This window comes from Gekko japonicus, unplaced genomic scaffold (genome assembly GCF_001447785.1).
Source record: "Gekko japonicus isolate JY-2015 unplaced genomic scaffold, Gekko_japonicus_V1.1 scaffold456, whole genome shotgun sequence".
Taxonomy (NCBI): Eukaryota; Metazoa; Chordata; class Lepidosauria; order Squamata; family Gekkonidae; genus Gekko; species Gekko japonicus.
The window spans coordinates 179,956-202,329 of record NW_015170902.1 but is presented as its reverse complement, the minus strand read 5'-3'; the positions used below and the strand labels follow the sequence as shown (position 1 = coordinate 202,329).

Sequence of the window (22,374 nt, the reverse complement as noted above, 5' to 3'; positions counted from 1 at the left end):
TTAAATGAATGATGAGTTTCACATGCACCTGTGCAATGGCTGGAGCCCAGGAGGAGAAAGAGGAGGAGGAGAATACAGGCCCACATGTTGCCAGTCTGCAAAATCTGCATTTACCACCAGATGGAGCCCTTAGCTTATTTACCATTGGGGTTACCTTTAATAGTCCTGGATCTACCTTGCCCCCACCCCCAACCAGAAAAAAAAAATATGTACAGAGAATTTTATTGTTTGTGTGTATTTCAGGGCACTACTGCTTTAAAGTTTTCCTGGGTAGACATTTCAATTTTGGGACATTTTCCCTGTAGCCGCCATTTTCCAAGACAACAGATACGATTGTTGCGATATTTAAGATTCACGTAAGAAGCTCATCTTGGTGTCAAAATACCTGTTTTAGAGCCACACGGTGTCAGTAGTTCCTCGGGTATGGGTCTGAGACACTGTGTTGGTATCAGATGCCCGTCCACCTCCTTCCAGCTGTTGTCCACAGGTTGACTGGTTAGGCCAGAGGAGTTTAAGTGTCTCTCTGGCCTCCTGAGCGACCCTGGATAAGTGTGTGTGTGTGTGGGGGGGGATAGGTCCTCATAAGGGGATAGGATTGCTGGGTTGGGAAATATCTGGAGATTTGGGGCAGGCAGCCAGTGAAAGGCAGCATTTAGGGAGGGGAGGAATCTCAGCAGGATATAAAGCCATAGAGTCAACCCTCCAAAACTGCCATTTTCTTCAGGGAAACACATCTCTGTAGTCTAGAGATCAACTGTTAGTGGGAGATCTCCAGCTGCCACCTGGAGGTTGGCAACCGTATCAGAGGATGACCTGTCCCTGAGACCCACATTGGCAGACAGTCCCTGTAAGGTAGGCCTCAGAGAAGCAGAACCTCCTCCCAGAAGGGACCCTTCACCAGTACAACCAGCAGCCCCTGAATCAGAAAGGTTCTTATAAGACAGGAGGCATTAGTATGGGTAGCCCCTCTTCCAGACCCACCACAGTCTCCCCCAGGACCTCGGGGAAAGCATAAGGCAAAGAGCCAGGGTGGAGGCCCTGAGAAGATGCAGGAGTGCGCGCCTGGCAGTCTGCAGCTGCTCTCCCCTTGTAGAAGCAGGGGACTCCAGTGATGAGTCTTTACAGGATCTGGGCCCTGCTGCTTCTCAGGAGGAGGAAGGGGGACTCAGCTGGCCTCAGGTGCACACGGAAAGGAAACTGGCTACTTAAGCTGGCTGCGAGAGCAACTTGAGGGGCTCTGCTATCATTGCTACTGGTTTTGTCCCAACCTTGCTTAAAACGTCATCACCTGTTAGAATATGGCACTTGATGATAACGCTGCATACTTCCAGCCTAAGGCTGGGGAGAAGCTAATGTAAAGGAATGACATGTAATCAGGGCCAGCCCGAGGTGTTTCTGCGCCCTAGGCAAGGCCAGCTTGTGGCGCCCGCGCCCACCGCTCCCCTCCACCTGTCTCTTTGTTGGGCCTTCCTTGCGCTTCAGGGAAAATGGTCTGGCCAAAGTGAGGCAGAGGAAGGAGGTGGGCATCCCCGCCCAAACCCCCAGTCGACGATGCCGCTGCCCTGCCTTCTCCTCCTCCCCCCTTGGTCCCTCCTCTCACCCTGCCGCCTCAAGTGCAGGGCCTGGGCGGGGAGGCGGGGCCGGAGCGCAGCCCCAGCCGTGAGTGACGGCTGAGAGCAAGCCCGTCACCTACCCCCGCGGGCTGCAACAATCGCTGGGCAGGCCGCTTCCCGGGGGGGAGGGCATCTTCCTGATTAAGTGGGGAGGAGCAAGGAAAGGTGCAACCCGCCTTCGTCGGCTCCTTTCGCGCCCCACACACCACGCGGCTGGGAGGAGCAATGGCGTGTGGGCTTTTGGCGGGGGGGAGGCGCAGTTCGGCGCCCCATCCAGGGCCTGGCACTCTAGGCGAATGCCTAGTTCGCCTAGTGGGTGAGCCGGCCCTGCATGTAATTTTTCTCCAGTTCTGAATCTGACCCAAAGTGCATCTAAACCTCTGCTACAGAAGGCAGACATGTACTGACGCAGTAGATTAGATTTATTCTATGTGGCCATTGAATTCAGAATAAAACTCAATTATACAACTCAAATGTACATACTGAAGCAGTAGTACCACCACATCTGTATCACTGATAGTATCACTGCACACTTTGGCACTCTGCTCGATTGTTCATTTTGCATGGGGTATTCTATGCAATGATCAGCCTCCTCAGTACTCCTACTGATTTGCAGTCTTAAGGGCGGGGGGGGGGAGCTGGGGGCAGGGGAGACCAAAAACTAGGGTTACCATTCCCCAGGTGGGGGCAGGGGATCCCCTGCTTTTGTCAGCTGGCCAGCAGGAGGGAATTCCTCCCCACCCCCTTAACAGCAATGTTGTACACAATGCACTGACATCACCAGGAAGTGATGTAAGCACGTTGGTGACATGGGGGGGGGGGTTTGACACTCTGTTTTTTGGGCAAAACTCTATTGTTTGAGGGCAATTTTACCATAGAGTTTTGCCCAAAAACCATCGCTTTGTCCCCAACATCAACAGCGTGCCTACATCTTCCAGGTGATGTATGCATGTCCCTCAATGTTCCTGCCCACTCATGGAACCCCCTCAATCCCCCTGCCAGCCTGACGATTAGTCCTGGCAACCCTACCAAAAACAAACCCATGCACAGACAAGTTGGAGTAAAACAAGCCATAGCTTTACTGGCTATGGCTATGAACGTTCCCTCTAAGCTGTCGAGTCTTGTGAGCAGAAATTCTACTTTGTGAGCTACTGGCATTAAAATTGTGAGTGAGCGATTTGGCTACTGTGTAAATTAGTTTGCTCTGTAGCCATCCTTCCCGAGCTAAGACAAAAATGTGTGAGCCAGAGGCTAAATAATGTGAGCTAGCTCACACTAACTCAGCACAAACCCAGTTTGCAGGCTAAATGATTCTCGAGCGATTCAAAGTGGGACACATAGCGGTTATTGCAAGTGGGACAGTCATTGATGCTCACTGATGACCAAAAGGTTATCACTGTGGAACTATACTTGAATAATGAGAAAGCTGGAGTTAAGGAAATCAGCAGCAGTGCTGAGGAGACTGATTGTTCAATAATACTCTGTGCAAACTGGATCTCGTCAGAGTTTGGTCCAGAAATGCTGATGTGTACATGGTTTGATGAACTGAGATTTATTTCCTATGCACAAATGACCAGCTCCCCAGCTCCCACCTATTTCAAACACCATCAGAGAACATATTCAACAGGCATTTCTAGTCATCAGAGAGTCACTTAAACTCCTCTCTCCTAACCAGTCAAGGCTGAGCTCTGTGGACAACAACTGGGAGGAGGTGGACGGGCATTTGATACCAGCAATGTGTCAGACCCATACCTGAGGAACTACGGACACCATGTGGCTCTAAAACTTGCAAACCTAATGCATGCCGGTGCAAGAAGGCTGGACTACCCTTTTCTGCAAGAGTCAAGAAACTGTAAAAAATGTTGCATAGCAAATTACTTTTTGTATTAGGACCAGGGCTCTAGTCGGGGGGGAGCTCTCAGGTACGGAGCTCCGGAAGAGAACCTCTAGGGGGCGGGGCGGTCACGTGGTGAAGCCCCGCCCCTTCTTTACCCCGCCCTCTGCTTCGATCCTCATTCCGTTTGGGAATGAGGATGAAGCAGGAGGGTAAGTAGCCGGGCCTTCTGACACACTTCCGGTGATGTCAGGGGGTGTGGCCTTCTGTCACTTCCGGTGATGTCAGGGGGCGTGGCATATGCAAATAAGTTATGCTAATGAGTTATGCTAATGAGCTCCGGCAGCTCTTTTTCTACAACAAGACCCCTGATTAGGACCAGTGTCCCCTCTAAGCTGAGTTAGTGTGAGCTAGCTCACAGTTTTTTAGCCTCCAGCTCACACATTTTTGTCTTAGCTCAGGAAGGACAGCTCCAGAGCAAACTAATTTATGCAGTAGCCAAATCACTCGCTCACAGCTTTAATACCAGTCGCTCACAAAGTAGAATTTTTGCTCATAGGACTCCACAGCTTAGAGGGATCATTGATTAGGACTGTAACCTTTGTTTAAGAATGGGAGATTAACCAACATATAGGCATGATATGTATCAAACAAGCACTCTAATATCTTGTTTACTATTATTTAAAGCAGCAAAATAAATCATTTTCTGTACTTTTAGGAGCTGTCACCTTAGCAATTCTCCCACTACATTTTGGCCCACTATTACAAACATTAAAAAATAACAGTGTGTCTGGATTTATCCTTCCCCCACCACATAGTAAAGCCTTCAAGAATACTTTATTTTGTTTTTACAACAAAAGGAATAGTATACTTGGTTTTATCTAGAAGCACAACACAAACTAACATGTAGTCCTAAACTTTATAAAAGATCGTTGTATCTGTGGAAGCAATTGGAAAGTATGGAAGTCACTTATGTGAAAAAAATCTGATTTCTCTTTAAAGCAATGCTCCAGTACAAAAGGTTCAAAAATGTTAAGGGTGCTTTCTTGGAGAATTAAACAATGTAGGATGGAGCGTTTTATTATAGGCATTCGAGATGCAGATGGTAGACTACGAACTTCAACCAGAGAAATATGTAAAGAAATGGAAAAATTCTATGCTAAGCTATATCAATCAAAGAATCCTTTGAAGGAAGATATAATAGGGTACTTAAAATCTAGATCCGATCTGCAACCCATTAAGGAAGAGCATAGAGAATTTTTAGACCTTCCAATAACGGAAAAAGAAATTTGTACAGCCATTAAAAACCTTAAGAATAATAAGGCTCCAGGCCTGGATGGGTTCAGTGCAGAATATTATAAAACATTTATGATGGTGTTACAAAAACCACTTGCTGATACATTCAACCAGATTTTAAACAATGGGGTGACTCCAAAAACATGGCAGCTGGCAAACGTCATTCTATTACCTAAAGTTGGCCGAGATAGAGCGGATCCCAGGTCCTATAGGTCGATATCGCTACTGAACGTAGAATATAAAATATTTACTGCCTTTATGGCATCCAGGCTAAAACACATAATAACACACTATATAAGTCTAGATCAGACTGGTTTTATACCGGGTCGTGACTTTGCCGACAATATTAGAAAAACATCAAATATAATTCACCATGGCAGATCTCAGAAGGCTCAAAATTCTATAATATTATTGCTGGATATAGAAAAAGTTTTTGACACAGTCGAATTTCCATATTTGAAACATCTGTTAAACTATTTACAATTTGGTAATTTGTTCTGCAGAGTGACAGAAGCAATATATTGTGGACCCAAAGCAATCTTACAAATTAATGGTGCATCTTCAGAGAATATTTCATTATTTAGGGGTACAAGGCAGGGATGTTCCCTGTCACCACTTTTATTTGCCCTAGCCATAGACCCCCTAGCATGTCATTTACGTTGTAACCCCAAAGTTAAAGGAACAGAGATTGCAAAAGAAGAGTATAAGTTAAGTCTTTTTGCAGACGATATTGTGGTCTACGTGTCAGAACCAGAACAGTCTTTGCCAGTGATACAGAATATCCTACAAGAGTTTGGGAAGATAGCCGGGTTACAGGTAAATCTGCAGAAAACTTCAATATACCCAATCAATTTAACTGAAGCAAGTAGGCAATATGTTCTTAGTAATTTTCCATTTCAATGGTCTAAATACCAGTGACATTATTTGGGAATTAATATTCCTATAGATATGGCCAATCTCATTAAAATGAATCATTCTAAAATCCATGAGGAAGCGCACTCCTTGCTTAGGGTCTGGGATACAATAACTTTTTCTTGGTTAGATAGAATAAATACAATTAAATGCTTTATATTCCCTACGTTTTTATTTTGTTTCAGGGCTCTACCAATCTTTTTACCATATTCAGTGGTAGCAAAATGGCAGCACAGTCTAAATGCTTTTATATGGCGATACAGGAAGCCCAGAATTAGTTTTGCTTCCCTTCGAAAACATACAAGAGATGGAGGACTATCAATCCCTGATTTATATCTCTACTACACTGCGTCAATGCTTTCAAACTTAGCTAGACAGTATCAGGATTCCATTAAAGTTGACTGGATGCACATAGAAGAAAGTTATCTAATTCATCAAGACTTTAGAGAATCACTATGGCATGGGAGACCCCCAAAAGTAGATAATCCGTATTTGGCAATGGTTTTGAAGCTTTGGTATAAAAATAAATCCAAGCTACTCTCTGACGTTTCTCCCTTGAGTACCTTTACTGGGCAAACATGGTTCCCTCCTGCTGAAAAACCTTCATCATTTGGGCAATGGAGAAGAGTGGGGATCACTAGAACAGTTGATGTTATGCAAAGGGGGGGTGAGAATTACAAAACTAGATTTGGAAAGAAAATTTAAAGTCAGTCTGCCTTGGTTTGAATATCTGCAGATCCAAAATATGCTGGAGACTCTCAAAAGCAAATACAACTTAAATGTTCAATTTACAGAATTTGAACAACTGCTAAGGACTAGTGAACCAGGCAATAACAGGTTAATTTCAAAGATTGTTATTGTTAAGTAATGCTGGAGGAGCAGTTCCTACACATCTGAAAGCTTGGCAGAAAGATCTCAAAGTAGATATAACAGAGGGACAATGGAATGAGATCTGGACAGCTCAAAGTAGTTTCTCAAAATCCCTGATAATCCAAGCTATGGTATATAAAGTATTTTTAGGTGGTATCTAATGCCAGAGATAATAGCACATATGACTTTTAATGCTTCTTCAGCTTATTGGAAGTTATGTGGTGAGAAAGGCTCATTCTACCACAATTGGTGGGAATGTATACATATCACCACTTTTTGGAAACAAATATTACAATCAATTAAAGAAATAACAGGCTACGAGCTTGCATTAGATCCAATGACAATTTTGCTTAACTACTGGAAGAAAGACCAACTACCTACAATAAGGAAAGAGTTAATAATGATATTACTCACTGCGGCTAAAGCGGTGATCACCCAACACTGGACAGATAAATCACCTCCAACAGTGACACAGTGGTATCACAAAGTATGGGACTATTTTATGCTTGAGAAGTTTTCTTTGTATTCAAATAGTGGAAACACAGATGGTAATTTTTTCAACCCCATGGACAAATGGTATCCTTTTATTGACAAGATGGCATGGATAGAGAATATTGTGAAAGTTGGTCGTATTATAAATACTGGTCTTATTCAAGCCGTTATTAGGATTAAGTTGACATTAGAGATTGGAGAGTGAAATGAAAGTTAACGGGTTGGGGCGAAGAGGTATTTTAAATGGTTATTTTCTGATAACACAGAAACAGTTTTCCTTGATTGTTAAAATAAGGAAGTTTTCCTTGATTGTTAAAAAAGAGTTTTGTATTTGAGTGGTAAATCCTTACTATGGAAAAGGTTGTGATGAAAGTATATGTATTCTACATTGTATTGTTATGTATTATGATTGCCACTATATGTGTTTTTTTGTTGAATTAAAATAATAAAATATTTTGTCCAAAAAAAAAAGTATACTCGGTTTTATCAACCTCCAAAACATATGGTTTGACACCAAAATGAGCTACAGGGAAAATGGGTGTCTCTACAACTAATATAATAATGTTTTTGGTTTTATCAACCTCAAAAACATATTTTGAAATCCAGCTGAGCCTCCTACATGAAATTTAAAGATCATAACAACTGTATCTGCCATGTTGGAAAATGGAAGCTACAGGAAAAACATCCCAAAATTGAAATGTCTCCCCAAGCAAACTCTAAAGCAGTAGTGCCCTGAAATGCAAACAAACAATAAAATTCTCTGTACATATATATTTTTTGTGGGGGTATGTGGTAGCTCCAGACCTATTATCATTATGGAAAAGTAATTTGGAAAGGGCTTTTCAACTCTTTTTCACTGCTGTACCATTTCCTGCAATTCTGTTCATTATAGAATGGTGTAAAAGATCCCTTCTAAGGTCCCTCTTAGATTTCCAGAGAAACAAGTTTGTATAGTTAGGGGTGCCCTGACTGAAAAGCTAAAAACTGCAATTATAGAACTGATCTGGAATGCTGAGCTCAAAAAGAGGTGACAGGGCCATTAAAGAGTACCTAACAAATGTGCAGGTTGCTGTAGAAGGAAAATTGTAAAGCTGTGTTGCCAGCTCTTTGTCATGGGTGCTGAGGAAGGGCCATTGCCAGCTCCAGCTGAACCCACAGCTGGCCCCTCTGAAGCTGCAGAGATCGGCAATTTACCCTCACAGCCTGCACTGGCACCTGGCTCAGAGACGGCTGACAAGCAATAGACACAGAAGGACAGCCCTCCTGATTCGCCCCCAAGAGTTGCTCACTTACGAGGCAGACTCTGGCAAGACTTAGCAGCAAGAAGACGCTCAGCTTGGCTAATTTGGCTGGAGATCCTGGAAGTTTTTTTGTCATCCTCTGGCTGTAGACCAGAGGTCACTGGGGGTGTGGGGGCGGAGAGGTATTTGTGAATTTCCTGCAGTGTGAAGGGGGTTGGACTAGATGTCCCTGGAGGTCCCTTCCAACTCTATGATTCTATGTCCAACTGGTCTACAGCTAGGCTTGCTAGCCCCAGGTCTGGGTGAGGGATCCCTAGGGTTGCCAAGTCCTGTCTCCCCCTCCAGCGGGGGACTTTGGGGGGCATTCCGGGGCGTTCCTGAAGGGGGCGGGGCATCCCCGACGTGATAACGTCATGTTGGGGATGTCCCCTTGCCCGACAGGGGTGCCGGCATTTCCCTCCGTGGCTGACCTCCGCGGAGCCTGGGCGTGCGAAATGCTGGCTCCCTGCAGTTAAAGGGCCCCCCCAAAAGGGTAGAAGCCCCCCAAAAGCGGGGGACCCCTGCCAAACTGGAAGGTTTGGCAACCCTACTGACCTTCCACAGCCTGCAGTTCAGCGTCTTAACCAGCTGGCCAGTGGGAGAAACCCCGCCCCGAACAGAAAGGTGGTTTTAATTGTGCTCTTTCCAGGTTTCAGAATCACTCAATGGTCATGGAGGAAGGAAGGGTGATTTACACCTCGCCAGCCTTCCTGTGCTTTAAATGGCACACATTAGTGGGTCAGAGCCCATTGGCTTTGTTTGTTGGCATTAGCTCACTCTAGGAAACAGCAAGGTGAGTCCTTGTCCTGCAAAGATCAATTAAGGCCCCAGTCACACGGGCTGCATATCGCAGGGGGGAGGTGTGGCTGTTTGCCCCGCAGCGAAATAACGCACGACTGCACGATCAGGCGTCCCCTCGCGGTACCGTCGAGGTCCCGGGGTTAGGGGGGAGGTACCGATCACACGACGCGCCAAAGAAGTGGTGCGGCACGGCAAACGGGGTTGTGTTGTTGTTTTTTAACCTGAAGTATGTGCATGCCCCGTTGGGTGCTTGTGCGCATCCCTGGAGACTTCGAAAAAAAACCCCTTTTCGCAATGGGGCATGGGCGGGCTCCGGATGCCACCGGAAACGCAATCAGACGCCCGCCCTTGCCCAGCGGTTTCCGGAAACTAGTACCTCTGAGGTACTAGTTTTTTACCACGCGTCTTCAGCGGGAAGCCTCGGGTGAGCCACGGAAGCTCTACGCTTCCCAGATGTGGCGGTGAGTTCGCGCCCAGAAAATCCGCCTATCTTCCATCCCTCTAGCGTGGCTAATGCTCCGTGTGACCGGGGCCTAAGCAAAGTTTGCGTGATAAGGAAACTCTCTTTCATGAGGTAGGGGAGGGGCAGGCTCTTTGTTCTTCTGAGCAAACTGCAACTCGTAGCAGATCTTCCTTCCAGGAGGGACTCTGACCCTTTCACACTGAGTAGTGCAGTCAGTGTTTGCTTTTCAGCCAGTCCACTTGGGAGGAAGGGCTGTAACCCGTCATGTGATGTTCCAGCCAATGGCGGGGGGGACTGTCCCCCCCAGCAGATGTGAGAAAGCAGCTCCCTGAGGAGGCTTCCATGCTGCTGGGCACAGCACGTGCCTAGAGAGGGTTGCTTTACACTCATGTGCCACGGGAAGTGTGCTGAGTGATCCTGGGCCAGTCCCTCCTGCTCAGCCTGACCTACCTCACGGTTGTTGTTATGAGGACACGACGGAGATGGGGAGAACTGTGTTGTAAGCCATGGGGGGGGGTGCCCATTGGGAAGAAAAGCAGAGTATAAATATTCAAATAACGAAAGAGAAGAGCAGAAAGACAAGGCGGAAAAACCCAAGGACCTTGTCTTCCCCATTTCAAGCATTTTCCCTGATGCAGTAAATGCTGTCTGTTGCCACAGGAGGGCGCATTGAAATGAGAGATTCAGCTTGTGCTCCTGAAGATGTCACCAAGCTATACGATACACCAGACACGTGCCGGGTCACAGATGCGCAACCTGACTTGCAAACAGACGTGCACTGGAGGAAACTCACCTAGAAAAGTCCTCATTTGCTCAGAGCTGGCAAAGGCAGGGTGGGAGGAAAATTGGAAGTTCCTTCTTCCCCCCGCCCCCTCGCAGCGCTCCCTCACAGCACCAATTGCTTTTTAAGGTGAGTTCCCCCAATCTATACTTTTTTGACAGTTCAGCCACATACCCATGATGACCCAACACGTGTTCATTGTATCATGTAAAAGGTAAAGGTAAAGGTTCCCTTGCTCGAAAGCCAGTCGATTCCGACTCTAGGGTTGCGGTGCTCATCTCCGTTTCAAAGCCGAAGAGCCAGCGCTGTCCGAAGACGTTTCCATGGTCATGTGGCCGGCATGACTAAACACCAAGGCGCACGGAACGCTGTTACCTTCCCACCGAAGCGGTACCTATTTATCTACTTGCAATTTCTTGCTTTTGAACGGCTAGGTTGACAGGAGCTGGAACTAGAGACGGGAGCTCACTCCGTCATGCGGCACCCGGGTCTCGAACTGCTGAACTACTGACCTTCCACAGCCTGCAGTTCAGCGTCTTAACCACTTGAGCCACCGCAGCTCCTTAAATGTATCATGTAGTTTCACTCTAATTAACCAATGGGGCGGGGGGGGAGCAAACTGAATTTGGAGAGTGAATCTCTGCCCATGAAGTGCCAAATGTTGCGAAAGCTCACTGATCTCCATAGGGAGGGCAGCATCTTGGTGTGGCTAATCCCACCCCCCACCCACCAGTGGCTGGTCAGAGGCCTGGTGCCTCCTCCTCCTCCTCTCCCTTCTCTTCCGACTCAGCTTCCCAGCCTACTGAGTTCAGCCCTACCCATCCACACTTCCCCGAACTGCCCGTTGCCCAGTTTCTTGATGAGCTGCAGTGAATCACGCGGGATCTCCCAAACATCTTTGGTTTTGACGGAAAGGTCTGCTAGCTTGGGCATCCCCTTGTGGCAGGGCACAGCCAGGCGGCAGCAGAGCCCTGCAGCTCTCTCTTGCCAAAGGAAAAGGAAGGGGGGAGAGAGAGAGAGAGAGAGATCAAAAGAAAGAGAGAAAATGATGAGAGAGCAGGCACAAATACCGCACAAAAGCTGTATTGGCAGGAGTCTTAAAATTTCCTAAATCAATAAATAAACTCTGTTAAGAAAGGGGTACTGGGTGCCGTCACAAAATGGCTGCCATGGGAGGTGGGGGTGATTGACAAAATGGCTGCCATCAACAGGGCTGTTACAAAATGTTGGGAGGTTTCAAGCCAAGCGTCATCCTACTGTGGAGACAACTGTTTCCAAAGAGGTTCTCACTACAGACCCAAAAGTGATTCCTCCCAGGCTCTTTTGAGACCCCTCCTGCTCCAGTGACGCAGAAGAAAGCCAGGATTGGCTCATTGCTGTAGAGAAGAAGCCAGCAAATTGGTGGGCACCATGGTGGGAATCACTGCATGATAGCAATCGCTCACCTTGCAGACCTTGGCTAGTCAAGTCCAAGATAACCCAGTGCCAAAGGATCACTGTAGTGCAGCAGAAGGGCAATAGCCAAGGATGTCAGTGGTGAGCTTCCAGGATGTAGCTGCCAGTCCAGCATTTCTTAGACCCAGCGAACACAGTTAATCCTCCCCCAAGAGGGCTGAAGAAGCTTTCTGGAGCCAGACCTCTGGTTGCAAATCCTCTTGCTGCCCCCAGGCTGCCCCCCACCTTACCTATGTAATGCTGGACCAGCTGCTGCACAGTCTCAAACTGAGCCCGTGTGGTGATGTAATAGCCTCCGTTGTCCAGTTTCCGGATCTTATAGTGCTTGACATGGTCGCCTTTCACCTCGTCCCAGTCGCGAATAGACAGAGAATAGGCACCTGCCGGAAGGGGAAGCAGAGGGAAGGTCATGCTTGAGGGAGTTCCAAAAAGACACAATTGACATCTTACAGTGTATCTTATAGAAGGCGTTTTTTGTCTGCACAGGCTGTAGGAATGGGATGAAGGCATCCATCTACTCACGTAGATGAATGAGGTAGGAAGACTCCAGTTGTCATCCTCCCTGTTGATGCAAAATTAGTTCAGGGAGGAGAGATGTTCTAGGCTACCTTTTTTGTATGCCCTACTTTTGGCTTCGGCCGAGAGCCGAAGAATAGATTCTTTTGAACTATGGTGCTGGAGAAGACTCTTGAGAGTCCCTTGGACTGCAAGAAGATCAAATCAGTCAATCCTAAAAGAAATCAAACCTGACTGTTCCCTGGAAGGCCAGATAATGAAACTGGAGCTCAAATACTTTGGCCACCAAATGAGAAGGGAGCACTCACTGGAGAAGACCCTGATGCTGGGAAAGATTGAAGGTCAAAGAAGACGGGGACGGCAAAGGATGAGATGGTTAGACAGTGTCATAGATGCAACGAACATGAAATTGAGCCAACTTCAGAGGACGGTGGAAGACAGAAAGGCCTGGCGTGATCTGGTCCATGGGGTCGCGAAGAGTCAGACTCGACTGTGCGACTGAACAACAACTTTTGGCTTTATTCAGCCAAATTATGTACTTAATGGTCCAGTTGTGGATTACATGCTGTGGTAAGAAATTTTAGAAATATAGAAAGTTTGGGTTTAAAAATGAACCAAATAGTTTATAAAATCCATATATCTGTCTCTGCCTTTGCTAGCAAACAGGCTTGGCCTTTTTTCACTGAACCAGAGATGTAACACATTCCATTCCCAGAAAATCTCCACAGGTGTGAGACTTACAATAACCAGCAATAAACTGCAGCTGGCCAGGAAGGCCATTTGGGCAGTAACAGACCCTAATCCAAAATGCAAACTCCTGAGATACAGGATTTCACATACCCCACTTCCACCTCAGAGATAACTTCAAAGTAATCTCTCTGATAACTTCAAAGAACAGTTTATCCCCAATGGTGGGAATACCAGGAAAACAATAACACTATACTGATCCGGTAAATAAAAGTGTAAACTTTTGTTGTGTGAGACCAAGGAAGCAATTTCCTGCAAGACAATTTCAACTTCTAAATATTAATTTACGACTGTAATTTAATTATTGAGGGACCTCTTTGATCATTTGGTTTAAATACTGGCCAAATCCAACAGATCTTCGCTGGCTCTCGAAGAAACAAGAGAGGTCTTTGCCCTCTGCAGCCTTTTGGAGTCAGCCCGAGAGGCCTTTCGTTCTCTGCATGCTTTGGGGTGGGATAGAACTTTGCTTGCATGTTTATTTTTCTGTGTATTTACTATCAATATTTAGGAAATGGGATTCTACTGTGTTGGCAAGCTGGCATAGCGTCTTGCTGGTCACCTTGCCAGGTAAATCTTTGAATGTTTTTCTTTTAATAAGGATAAGTTTTATTTTAAGAAGAGACCTTTGAGTGTCTCTGCCAGCGCTTAGCGGTTTCCAAGCTTACACCTCTGCCTTTGGTAAGGAGGCGACACTCAGGGGACACGCGAACCAGGGAGAGTGTGGGTGACACGGGTAAACACGCATTCACAGACGCGTGCAGCCACACACACTTTTCTCACAACACATGCCATTTATCCTGAAGGGATTGAGTTTAATTTACTGCCTTGATATTCACTTTCCTCCCCAACAGGGACCCAAAGCACCTTACAGTCTCCTCTTCTCCACAGCCCAGGGGGGGTAGGTTAGGCTGAGAGTGTGACTGGACCAAGGTCCCGCAGCAAGCTTTCATAGCAGAGTGGGGATTCGATCCAGGGACTTCCAGATCCTAGTCCAATTATTCTCAATGACAAGTAAGATAGTTGGCCATGTTCCAGTTTTAAGGATCACCTGAAGCTGACTTCTCCTGAGTCAGGCCCTTAGTCTATCAAAGTCAGCGTGGTCTTCTCTGACTGGCAGGCTGTGGTTCTTCACATCACTGCACACCTAATTGTTTTAACTGAAGATACCGGGATTGGACCTGGGACCTTTTGTATGCAAAGCAGATTCTCTTCCACTGAGCCACACACCAAGGCCATTTTAATGACACCCTGGTAGACCTCCTGATTTAAATCCCATCATCCAGGTGGAAGCATTCTTGAGATGTACTGACCCATGGAACCAGCAGATGGTGCAATAATGCAGCTCAACGTTTTAAAGGAGTTTGTTGTTGTAGATTTTCCAGGCTGTATTGCTTGACGTTTCACCGGCTGTATGTCATGACGTTTCACCAGCAGCTGTGACTGGCATCCTCAGAGATATAACACAGAAAGATGGAGTACTCTGTGTCAATAGTACTCCATCTTTCTGTGTTATACCTCTGAGGATGCCAATCACAGCTGCTGGTGAAACGTCAGGTACTACAATGCCAAGACCTCGGCCATACAGCCCGGAAAATCTACAACAACTAATGAACTCCATCCGTGAAAGCCTCCGACAACATATTTTAAAACAGTTCTTTCTCACGAGTATGGCAGTGAAGTTGTCCCAATCTGAGTTGTATTGCTTTCCCTGGACAACATGGTTTCACAACTTTTTTAGTTCTCACACCCACTATATTCAAAAAGTGTGACTTTTGCTATATTGCACTTTTACTGAACCTAGCAATAGGAAAAAGGTTAAATAGCCCTCTTGGAAGGGGCTATTCCTGGAGGCACTGAAGGAGGCAGTGGTGCGCCCTCTCCTGAAAAAGCCATTTTTGGACCCAGCTGAATTGGCCAACTATCGGCTGGGTTTCAATCCTATTTGGGCAAGACAATAGAGAGGGCAGTGGCAACTCAGTTACAGGGCTTCTTGGATGACGCTTCCATCCTAGATCCCTTCCAGTCTGGCTTTCACCCAGGTCACGGGATGGAGACAGCACTGGTCGCCCTCACGGACGACCTCCGGAGGCATCTGGATCGGGGCGGATTGGCAGTGCTGTTGTTGTTAGACCTGTAGGCTGTGATCGACACAGTCGACCATCAGTTACTGATCCACCGCCTCACCGACACTGGTCCAGGGACTGGCCTTACAGTGGCTCGCTTCCTTTCTCCAAGGTCGGGGACAAAGAGTGGCGCTGGGGGACCAGCTGTCCCAAAGGCACCCACTGGAACGTTGAGCTGCATTATTGCACCATCTGCTGGTTCCATGGGTCACTGCATCTTTAACATCTATATGCGCCCTCTTGCCCAGATTACCAGTATGCGGATGACACCCAGCTCTATCTGTTGTTGGGTGATCAGTCTGACTCCAAACTGAAAGACCTAGACCAGGTGTTACAAGCCATGGCTGGTTGGCTTAGACTGAGCCAGCTGAAACTGAATCCAAGAAATACAGAGGTCCTGTGCCTGAATCAGGGTGGTCCGAGATTAGGGATCCTGCTCCCGACCTTTGATGGGGCGCCATTGGTGCCAGCGCCGGAGGTTAGGAGTCTGGGAGTGCTCCTGGATGCCTCCCTAACAATGGAGGCTCAGGTAGCAGCCACTGCCAGGTCAGCCTTTTACCATCTCCGGCTGATTAGGCAGTTGGTTCCCTTTCTCGAATGCAATGATTTGGCAACAGTGATCCACACAATGGTCACCTCGAGATTGGATTATTGTAATGCCTGCTACATGGGGCTGCCCTAGTCTCAAATCCGGAAGCTTCACCTGGTGCAAAATGCCACGGCCAGGCTATTATTGGGACTCCCTATTTGGGAGCACATCCAGCCTTTGCTAAAGGCTGCCTATAGCATACCGGATTCGTTTCAAGGTGCTGGCTCTTACCTTTAAAGCCCTTTATGGCCAGGGACCTACATACCTGAGGGACCGCCTTTCCCCACATGTCCCCCAGAGAGCACTGCAATCAGGGACCCAGAACTGGCTGGCCCTCCCAAGTATCAAGGAGGCCAGGCTAGTAACAAGCAGAGTTTCTCTGGTGGCGGCTCCACTCTGGTGGAATGAGCTCCCAGAAGAGATCAGGGCCCTGTGGGACCTTTTACAGTTCCGCTGGGCCTGTAAAACGGAGCTCTTCCGCCAGGCCTTTGGAGCTGCCCCCACCATTAGCAACAGACAGCTTGGATGGGAGAGCCCTGCCCCCCCCCCCCGGGATCTTTAAATATAGTCTGAGCCATCCGCCTAAGACAAACTAAGAAAACTAGAGGGCTGACTGCGAACTGTGTAACAACTACCACTGTGAAATTACGAAATTATGTTACTAGCACTTTATTATATTATGGTTTTAGCACTGTTTAATTGTTGGCTTAATTCTATTTGACATGCATTGCATACATTTTAGGTGTTTTATGTAAGCCGCTCTGAGCCGGCTTTGGCCGGGAGGGCGGGATAGAAGTCGAATAAATAAATAAATCAAATACTGAGATGAGATCCAAACTGCATGATACATTCAGCCATGAGTCAGGTTGGCGTATTTAGTGAAACCTCAGCCCCCCTCCCCCCCCCCCCCCCCCCCCAGTGGGGAAAACAATACCCCCTGGGTCCACTTTAGTTCAGGAAACCGGCACTGGGGATGAGGGGAGAATGAAACACACACACACGGTCCCAATCTTGCAATGTCTGGGAATTCTCTGCAGTTGCTGTCTGGCTGTAGGGAATAGGGACAGGTGTCCAAATATATTATATTGTTTGGACCTGATAACCTGGGCACAACTAACAGATTAAATGAGTCCCCAAGATAATCATTAGGTAGACTGATTAGGTAGAGTGGGAAGGTAACAGCGTTCCGTGCGCCTTGGTGTTTAGTCATGCTGGCCACATGACCACGGAAACATCTTCGGACAGCGCTGGCCCTTCGGCTTTGAAACGGAGATGAGCACCGCAACCCTAGAGTCGGATTCGACTGGCTTTCAAGCAAGGGAACCTTTACCTTTAGACTGAACCCACCATCTAAAGTACCTAGGGATGGCCAGCCCCCTCTGAATTCCACTCTGGTATTAAATGTATATGGTGGGTTCTCACTAGACACACATACACTCACCAACGCACACAGAGGAGGTTAGAAAGGGGTTGGGTGGGTTGTAAACTGCTTCGTCCAAAGGATGTGAAACACAGGAGGCAGAGATGTAGTTATGAAACATTCCAATATAGTCAAGGAAAGTGCTTGCGACAGCAGTAAATGGATAATAAAGCAAGTTCCCTGGTTTTGCTAAGCTGGTGAACTGGCCAAGGAATCAAATAAGCAACCTTCAGAAAAGTAATGGGTGGTGGAACCAAAAACGAACCACAAAGGATGTAGGATTGGGGGTAGGGGGATGCTACTCAGGCCCCAGTGGTTGGAGGTTCGTGCTGTAGGCAGACAAGAGAGGAAAGGGAACAGAGTGGATCTCTCAAGAGGTTTTCTGCCTATCGTCCTTTTATCTCACCCTTCCTCCGAGGAATTCAGGGTGGCAGTGGAAGTTCTTCCTTCATGCGCTTTGTCTACTTGTGAAGAAGAGTAAGGGAAAGGGGAGTGGTCAGCCCATAGTTGCCCCCTGAGATTCCTGGCTGAATGGAAAGTTGAACGTGGGTCTCCCCTGCTCTCTAACCATTACACTTACTTCCCACCCCCACCCCCCAGGCGATTGGCAGCCTTAGTTTCACATATTGATTCAAATTAACCAGTCCTAGAATTGGAAGGGTTTTAGAGGCCATCTAGTCTAACCATCTGGCCACTGCAGGAAATCTAAAACTAGAGCATCCCTTGAGAGATGGCTGTCCGCTGTTTTCTGGAAGATCTCCAGCCAGGGAAAGTCCACCCGCCCCCCCTAGGTAACTACCTCCATTGCTAATCTTATTGCCTCCCCCCCGTTTTTAATCTTCTCTGGACTGCAAATGAACATTCAGTTCAGCCATATGCTTGAATTTTGTTTTTTGATTGCTGTATGGATGTGTGAAAATTAAAAAGTATGCAAAAAAATTTAAAAAGCCAAGACGATATGCAAAACCAAAAACCCAATTATTTTTAAAGCTCACTTTTCACGGCCTGTTTCACAGATCTGCTTGTGTTACGTATCCATATTGTATAGACTTTTATGAATAAATACTGTAACCTTGTTTATAAACACAACATCAGTGTACATGGATTACGTATCAGATTGATGTGCTGATGCAAACAAAACACTGGGAAAAGCTTACAATTTGAGGAGGGAATTCTGGGTGTAGAAACAGAAAGTGGGGTGCAAATAAGCGATCATGGGTTCAGCTTGTCAGTATAGGCAAGATCACAGCATGTCATGGAACACGAGTTAGATCTAGATGATCTGGAATGACAGCTAAGAGGTCATATGACAGCAAAGTTGCATCATATCTGCACATGTCAGAATGACTCAGCAAGAGTACAGGACTGTACTGTGATTGGTCAATGGATGTATATATTGCAATGAGTTCTTTGTACAGTACTGCCTTGATGGTTATGGTTGTTATGCGAAGCACTTTGTCAGTGGATATTCTGAACTGCTGCAAGCTGTGTGTATGTATATAAGCTCTGTAAATAAACTGTAAATACTCTACTACAGCAACTCTCCTATTTTCCGGCTTCAAACACCGTCACAGCTCACACAAGGGGGAAGTGAAATCAGAATGGGGTTTGGGGGGTTGAAATGAAAGGCATGAAAACTTCAAGATCGCCTCTATTGTGAATTGTTTTCAGCGACTGTCAGTTCAGCAGTTCAGCAGCCACTGCCAACTGAACGGTCACACAAATAACTTTCTTCAGGGGATTCTATGGTGGACAGAAGCCTCGTTCACTTGTTACAGTGAATACATGTACATTTTGAATGCATGTGCATACACCTGTTTGTAAGAAACAGCCAACATGCATTCACTTTACAAATGAAACTGGGGACCAGGACCCTGACCTAGATAGCCCAGCCTAGCCCAATCTCATCAGATCTTGGAAGCTAAGCAGGGTCGGCCCTGGCTAGCATTTGGATGGGAGCCCTCCCAGGAATACCAGGGTCGTGACATGGAGGCAGGCAATGGCAAACCGCCTCTGAACATCTCTTGCCTTGAAAACCCCATGGGGTGGCCATAAGTCTGCTGCGACTTGAGGACTCTTTCTACCACCACCTCAATAAATGTTTGGTTTCAATCACATGTTCAGCTGTATATGCGTTACTCAAAACATGTACAGAGAAAAATCAAATGTACACTGTACATACGGTTGCCAAGTCGATCTTCTGTCGGAGTGGGGGGCTTCTGGCCGGCATCTGGTGCGTACGCACGTGCGCGCTGCATGCACGTCACCCGAAAGTGATGTGACGATGGCAGGCACGCTGGGGGCGGGGCCATGGCCATACGAGGGAAAACCATAGAGTTTTCCCTCAGATTGCCGTGGCCCCGCCCCCAGCGTGCCCGGCGTGGTCGCGTCACTTCCGGGTGACAGGCACGTCAGGGTGGAGTTCCCCCGGGGGCCCGATCCGGCGGCAGTGGGGAACGGGCCTCTGGGGTGGGGTTTTCCCCGCCCCCCAGGGGGACTTGGGAAGCCTAACTGTACATGGATTGGACAGGCTTTCACTTTAACTTGTGACCAGGGCTTGCATATACTTAACAGAGTTATACAATAATAAATAAATAAATAAGTGTCAACGCAAGGGAGGCCCTCTAAGATGTTGCCAACACAGTAGAGCCCAGAAGCTTGTCCTGGAAGTCAGAGAGAAAGGAGCGCAGGTACCTTTGGTGGTCTCACTCTCACGGATGAGGAAGGTTCCCCGGGGGCTGCCATGGCACAAGAGCTGCCTCTCTGCATCTTTACGGCCAATTTTCCCAAAGTACCACCTGGGGAAGAAGAGATACATGTGAATGCATGAAGCTGCCTTACACTGATTCACACTGTTGGTCTGAAGGACCCCAGCCATGGAGCATTAAGGCTGCTCTAACTGGCATGACGTCTTCCCAGGCTCCGTGTCAAGCATTTGACGGAATGCCAGGAATTAGATTATTAAAATTCATGAACTTGTGTTATGAATTAGGCTTATACAGAGTTAGATTATTTGTCCACTGGCTTGGCACGAATGCCTCTGACTGGCAGCAGCTCTCCAAGGTCCCAGGGTTTCCCACATCTCCTTCTACCTGACCCTTTTGACTGGAAATGCCTCCTGGGGTTCCAACCTGAGAAGCTTCTGCATGCAAAGCAGATGCTCTGCCACTGAGCCACAGCCGCCCCCCCCCCCCATATAATATACAGAACACATTAATTTGCCTTTTACTGAGTCAGGCAATTGGTCTACCAAGGTTCCTCTGACTGGCAAGTGCTTTCCAAAGTCTCAAAGGACTCTCATGTTATCTACTAACTGACCCGTTTAAATCCAGATTCCAGGGATCGAACTCGGGACCCTCCTGCAAGCAAACCAGATGCTCTGCCACTGAGCCACAGCCCCATCCCACATATAGGTTATTTAGTCCGGAGGTATGGACTGGGCTGCCCTCAATATGCAGATGACACCCAGCTCAATCTGTTACTGGACGGCTATCCATCCTCCATCCCTGGTAATCCGGCTGAGGCTCTGGAGGCTGTAGCTGGATGGTTCCGGCAGAGTCGCCTGAAGCTCAATCCATCGAAGACGGAGGTCCTGTACCTGAGTCGGGTGGTGGGGGGGGTGGATGTGGGTATCAGGCTCCACACTCTGGAAGGGACACCTTTGGTGCCAGCCCAGAAAGTGAGGAGCCTGGGAGTAACCTACCCAGTGGTCTCGAAAGCAACCTAATTGCAAGTAGGTAAATGGGTACCCACCCTTAGAGGGGTGGGGGGCACCCTGTGTGGTTGGCTGAAGATGGCGGAGATAGTGGAGACGGCGGCAGTGGCGGCAACGATGGCGGCGGCGGCGATCCTGGCGTGGACGGCATTGGTGGTGCGGCGAGCAAGGCGGCAGCGAGCAAGGCAAGGTGCGCGTTTGAGCGATCCCTGGTGGCGGAGAAGGAGTACACCGAGGGCTGCCGTGAAGAGAGAAGAAAGGGGCGTGCGCAGATGCCGAGTTCCGGCTCAGCGGAGCCGGAAAGGACGTGGCTGGGCCGGAAAGTAGGCGGAGCTGCGCGCCTAAGGAGGAGATCGCCACCACTGAATGCCGGAGACGCCAGAGAACGCCAGAGAAAGAACAACCCGCTGGACCAGGAGACCCGACCATGCCGAGCCAACGGAGAAACAGCAATAGCCACCACAGAGGGGGTGCCGGTAGGTTGTCCCACCCCCCCTTCATACATTGTGGCCCTAGCTAGGAACACAGGTGATTAGCACCAGAAACCCTGTAAGCCGCTCTGAGACCCTAGCCATGGGACAAGAGCGGGATATCAAGTCTAATGTAAGTAAGTATGTAAGTAAGTAAGTAACGCTGGATGCCTCTCTTTCCGTGGAGGCCCAGGTTACTGCAGTCGCCAGGTCTGCCTTTTCCCGTTTTAGGCAGATTAGGCTGCTGAGACCCTATCTCTCTCTCCAGGATTTAGCTACAGTGTCCCACGCGATGGTCACTTCCAGGCTGGATAGTTACTGCAAGTTGCTTTATGCAGTCTTATCCTTGAGGCTGACCCAGAAATTACAGCTGGCACAAAATGCACTGCTGCCCTACTGACGGCGACACCTGTGTGGGCTCATGTTCGGCAGGTGCTCCACCAACTGCATTGGTTACCGGCTGAGTTCTGGATTCGCTTCAAGGTGCTGGTGATAACCTTTAAAGCCTTACATGGTCAGGGACCAACCTATCTGAGGGACCGCCTCCTCTCCTGAAGGGCGTTTTGCTCTATGGATCAACAGCTCCTGGTGGTCCCTGGCCTGAAGGTCCGTCTTGCCTCGACCAGGGCCAGGGCTTTCTCTGCCCTGCGCCCTGCCTGGTGGAACATGCTCCCCATTGAGATCAGGGCCCTGCGGGATCTTCTTCCATTTCGCAGGGCCTGCAAGACGGAGCTCTTCTGCCAGGCCTTTGGCTGAGGCAGGCAACCTCCCCCAGCCACTCAATTTCTGACTTTGGGCTGTGACCACCAATTTTAATATTGTACTACTGTGTTTTTAAATGTTCATTATATTTATTGTATTACCGATATGCTCTTACCCACCCTGAGCCCGCTCGCAGGAAGGGTGGGCTATAAATATTTATTTATTTATTTATTTTGTTCAACTTTTATCCCACCCTCCCGGCCGAAGCCGGCTCAGGGTGGCTTACAACAGATAA

General features: G+C 47.8%; 1 protein-coding gene across 3 annotated transcripts in view; it reads right to left on the bottom strand.

The window, feature by feature from the left end:
• Positions 1-22,374, bottom strand: part of FGR (FGR proto-oncogene, Src family tyrosine kinase) — a 141,490-nt gene that overhangs the window by 24,216 nt on the left and 94,900 nt on the right. For 2 of the 3 annotated variants that reach the window (XM_015418614.1, XM_015418613.1), the window contains exons 6-8: positions 19,887-19,990; positions 12,028-12,177; positions 11,161-11,325 (exon numbers count right to left, since the gene is read on the bottom strand). In XM_015418614.1, coding sequence (XP_015274100.1) covers positions 11,161-11,325; positions 12,028-12,177; positions 19,887-19,990 — 419 coding nt within the window. The remainder of the gene's footprint in view (positions 1-11,160; positions 11,326-12,027; positions 12,178-19,886; positions 19,991-22,374) is intronic. The other variant, XM_015418615.1, reaches the window with a different exon arrangement.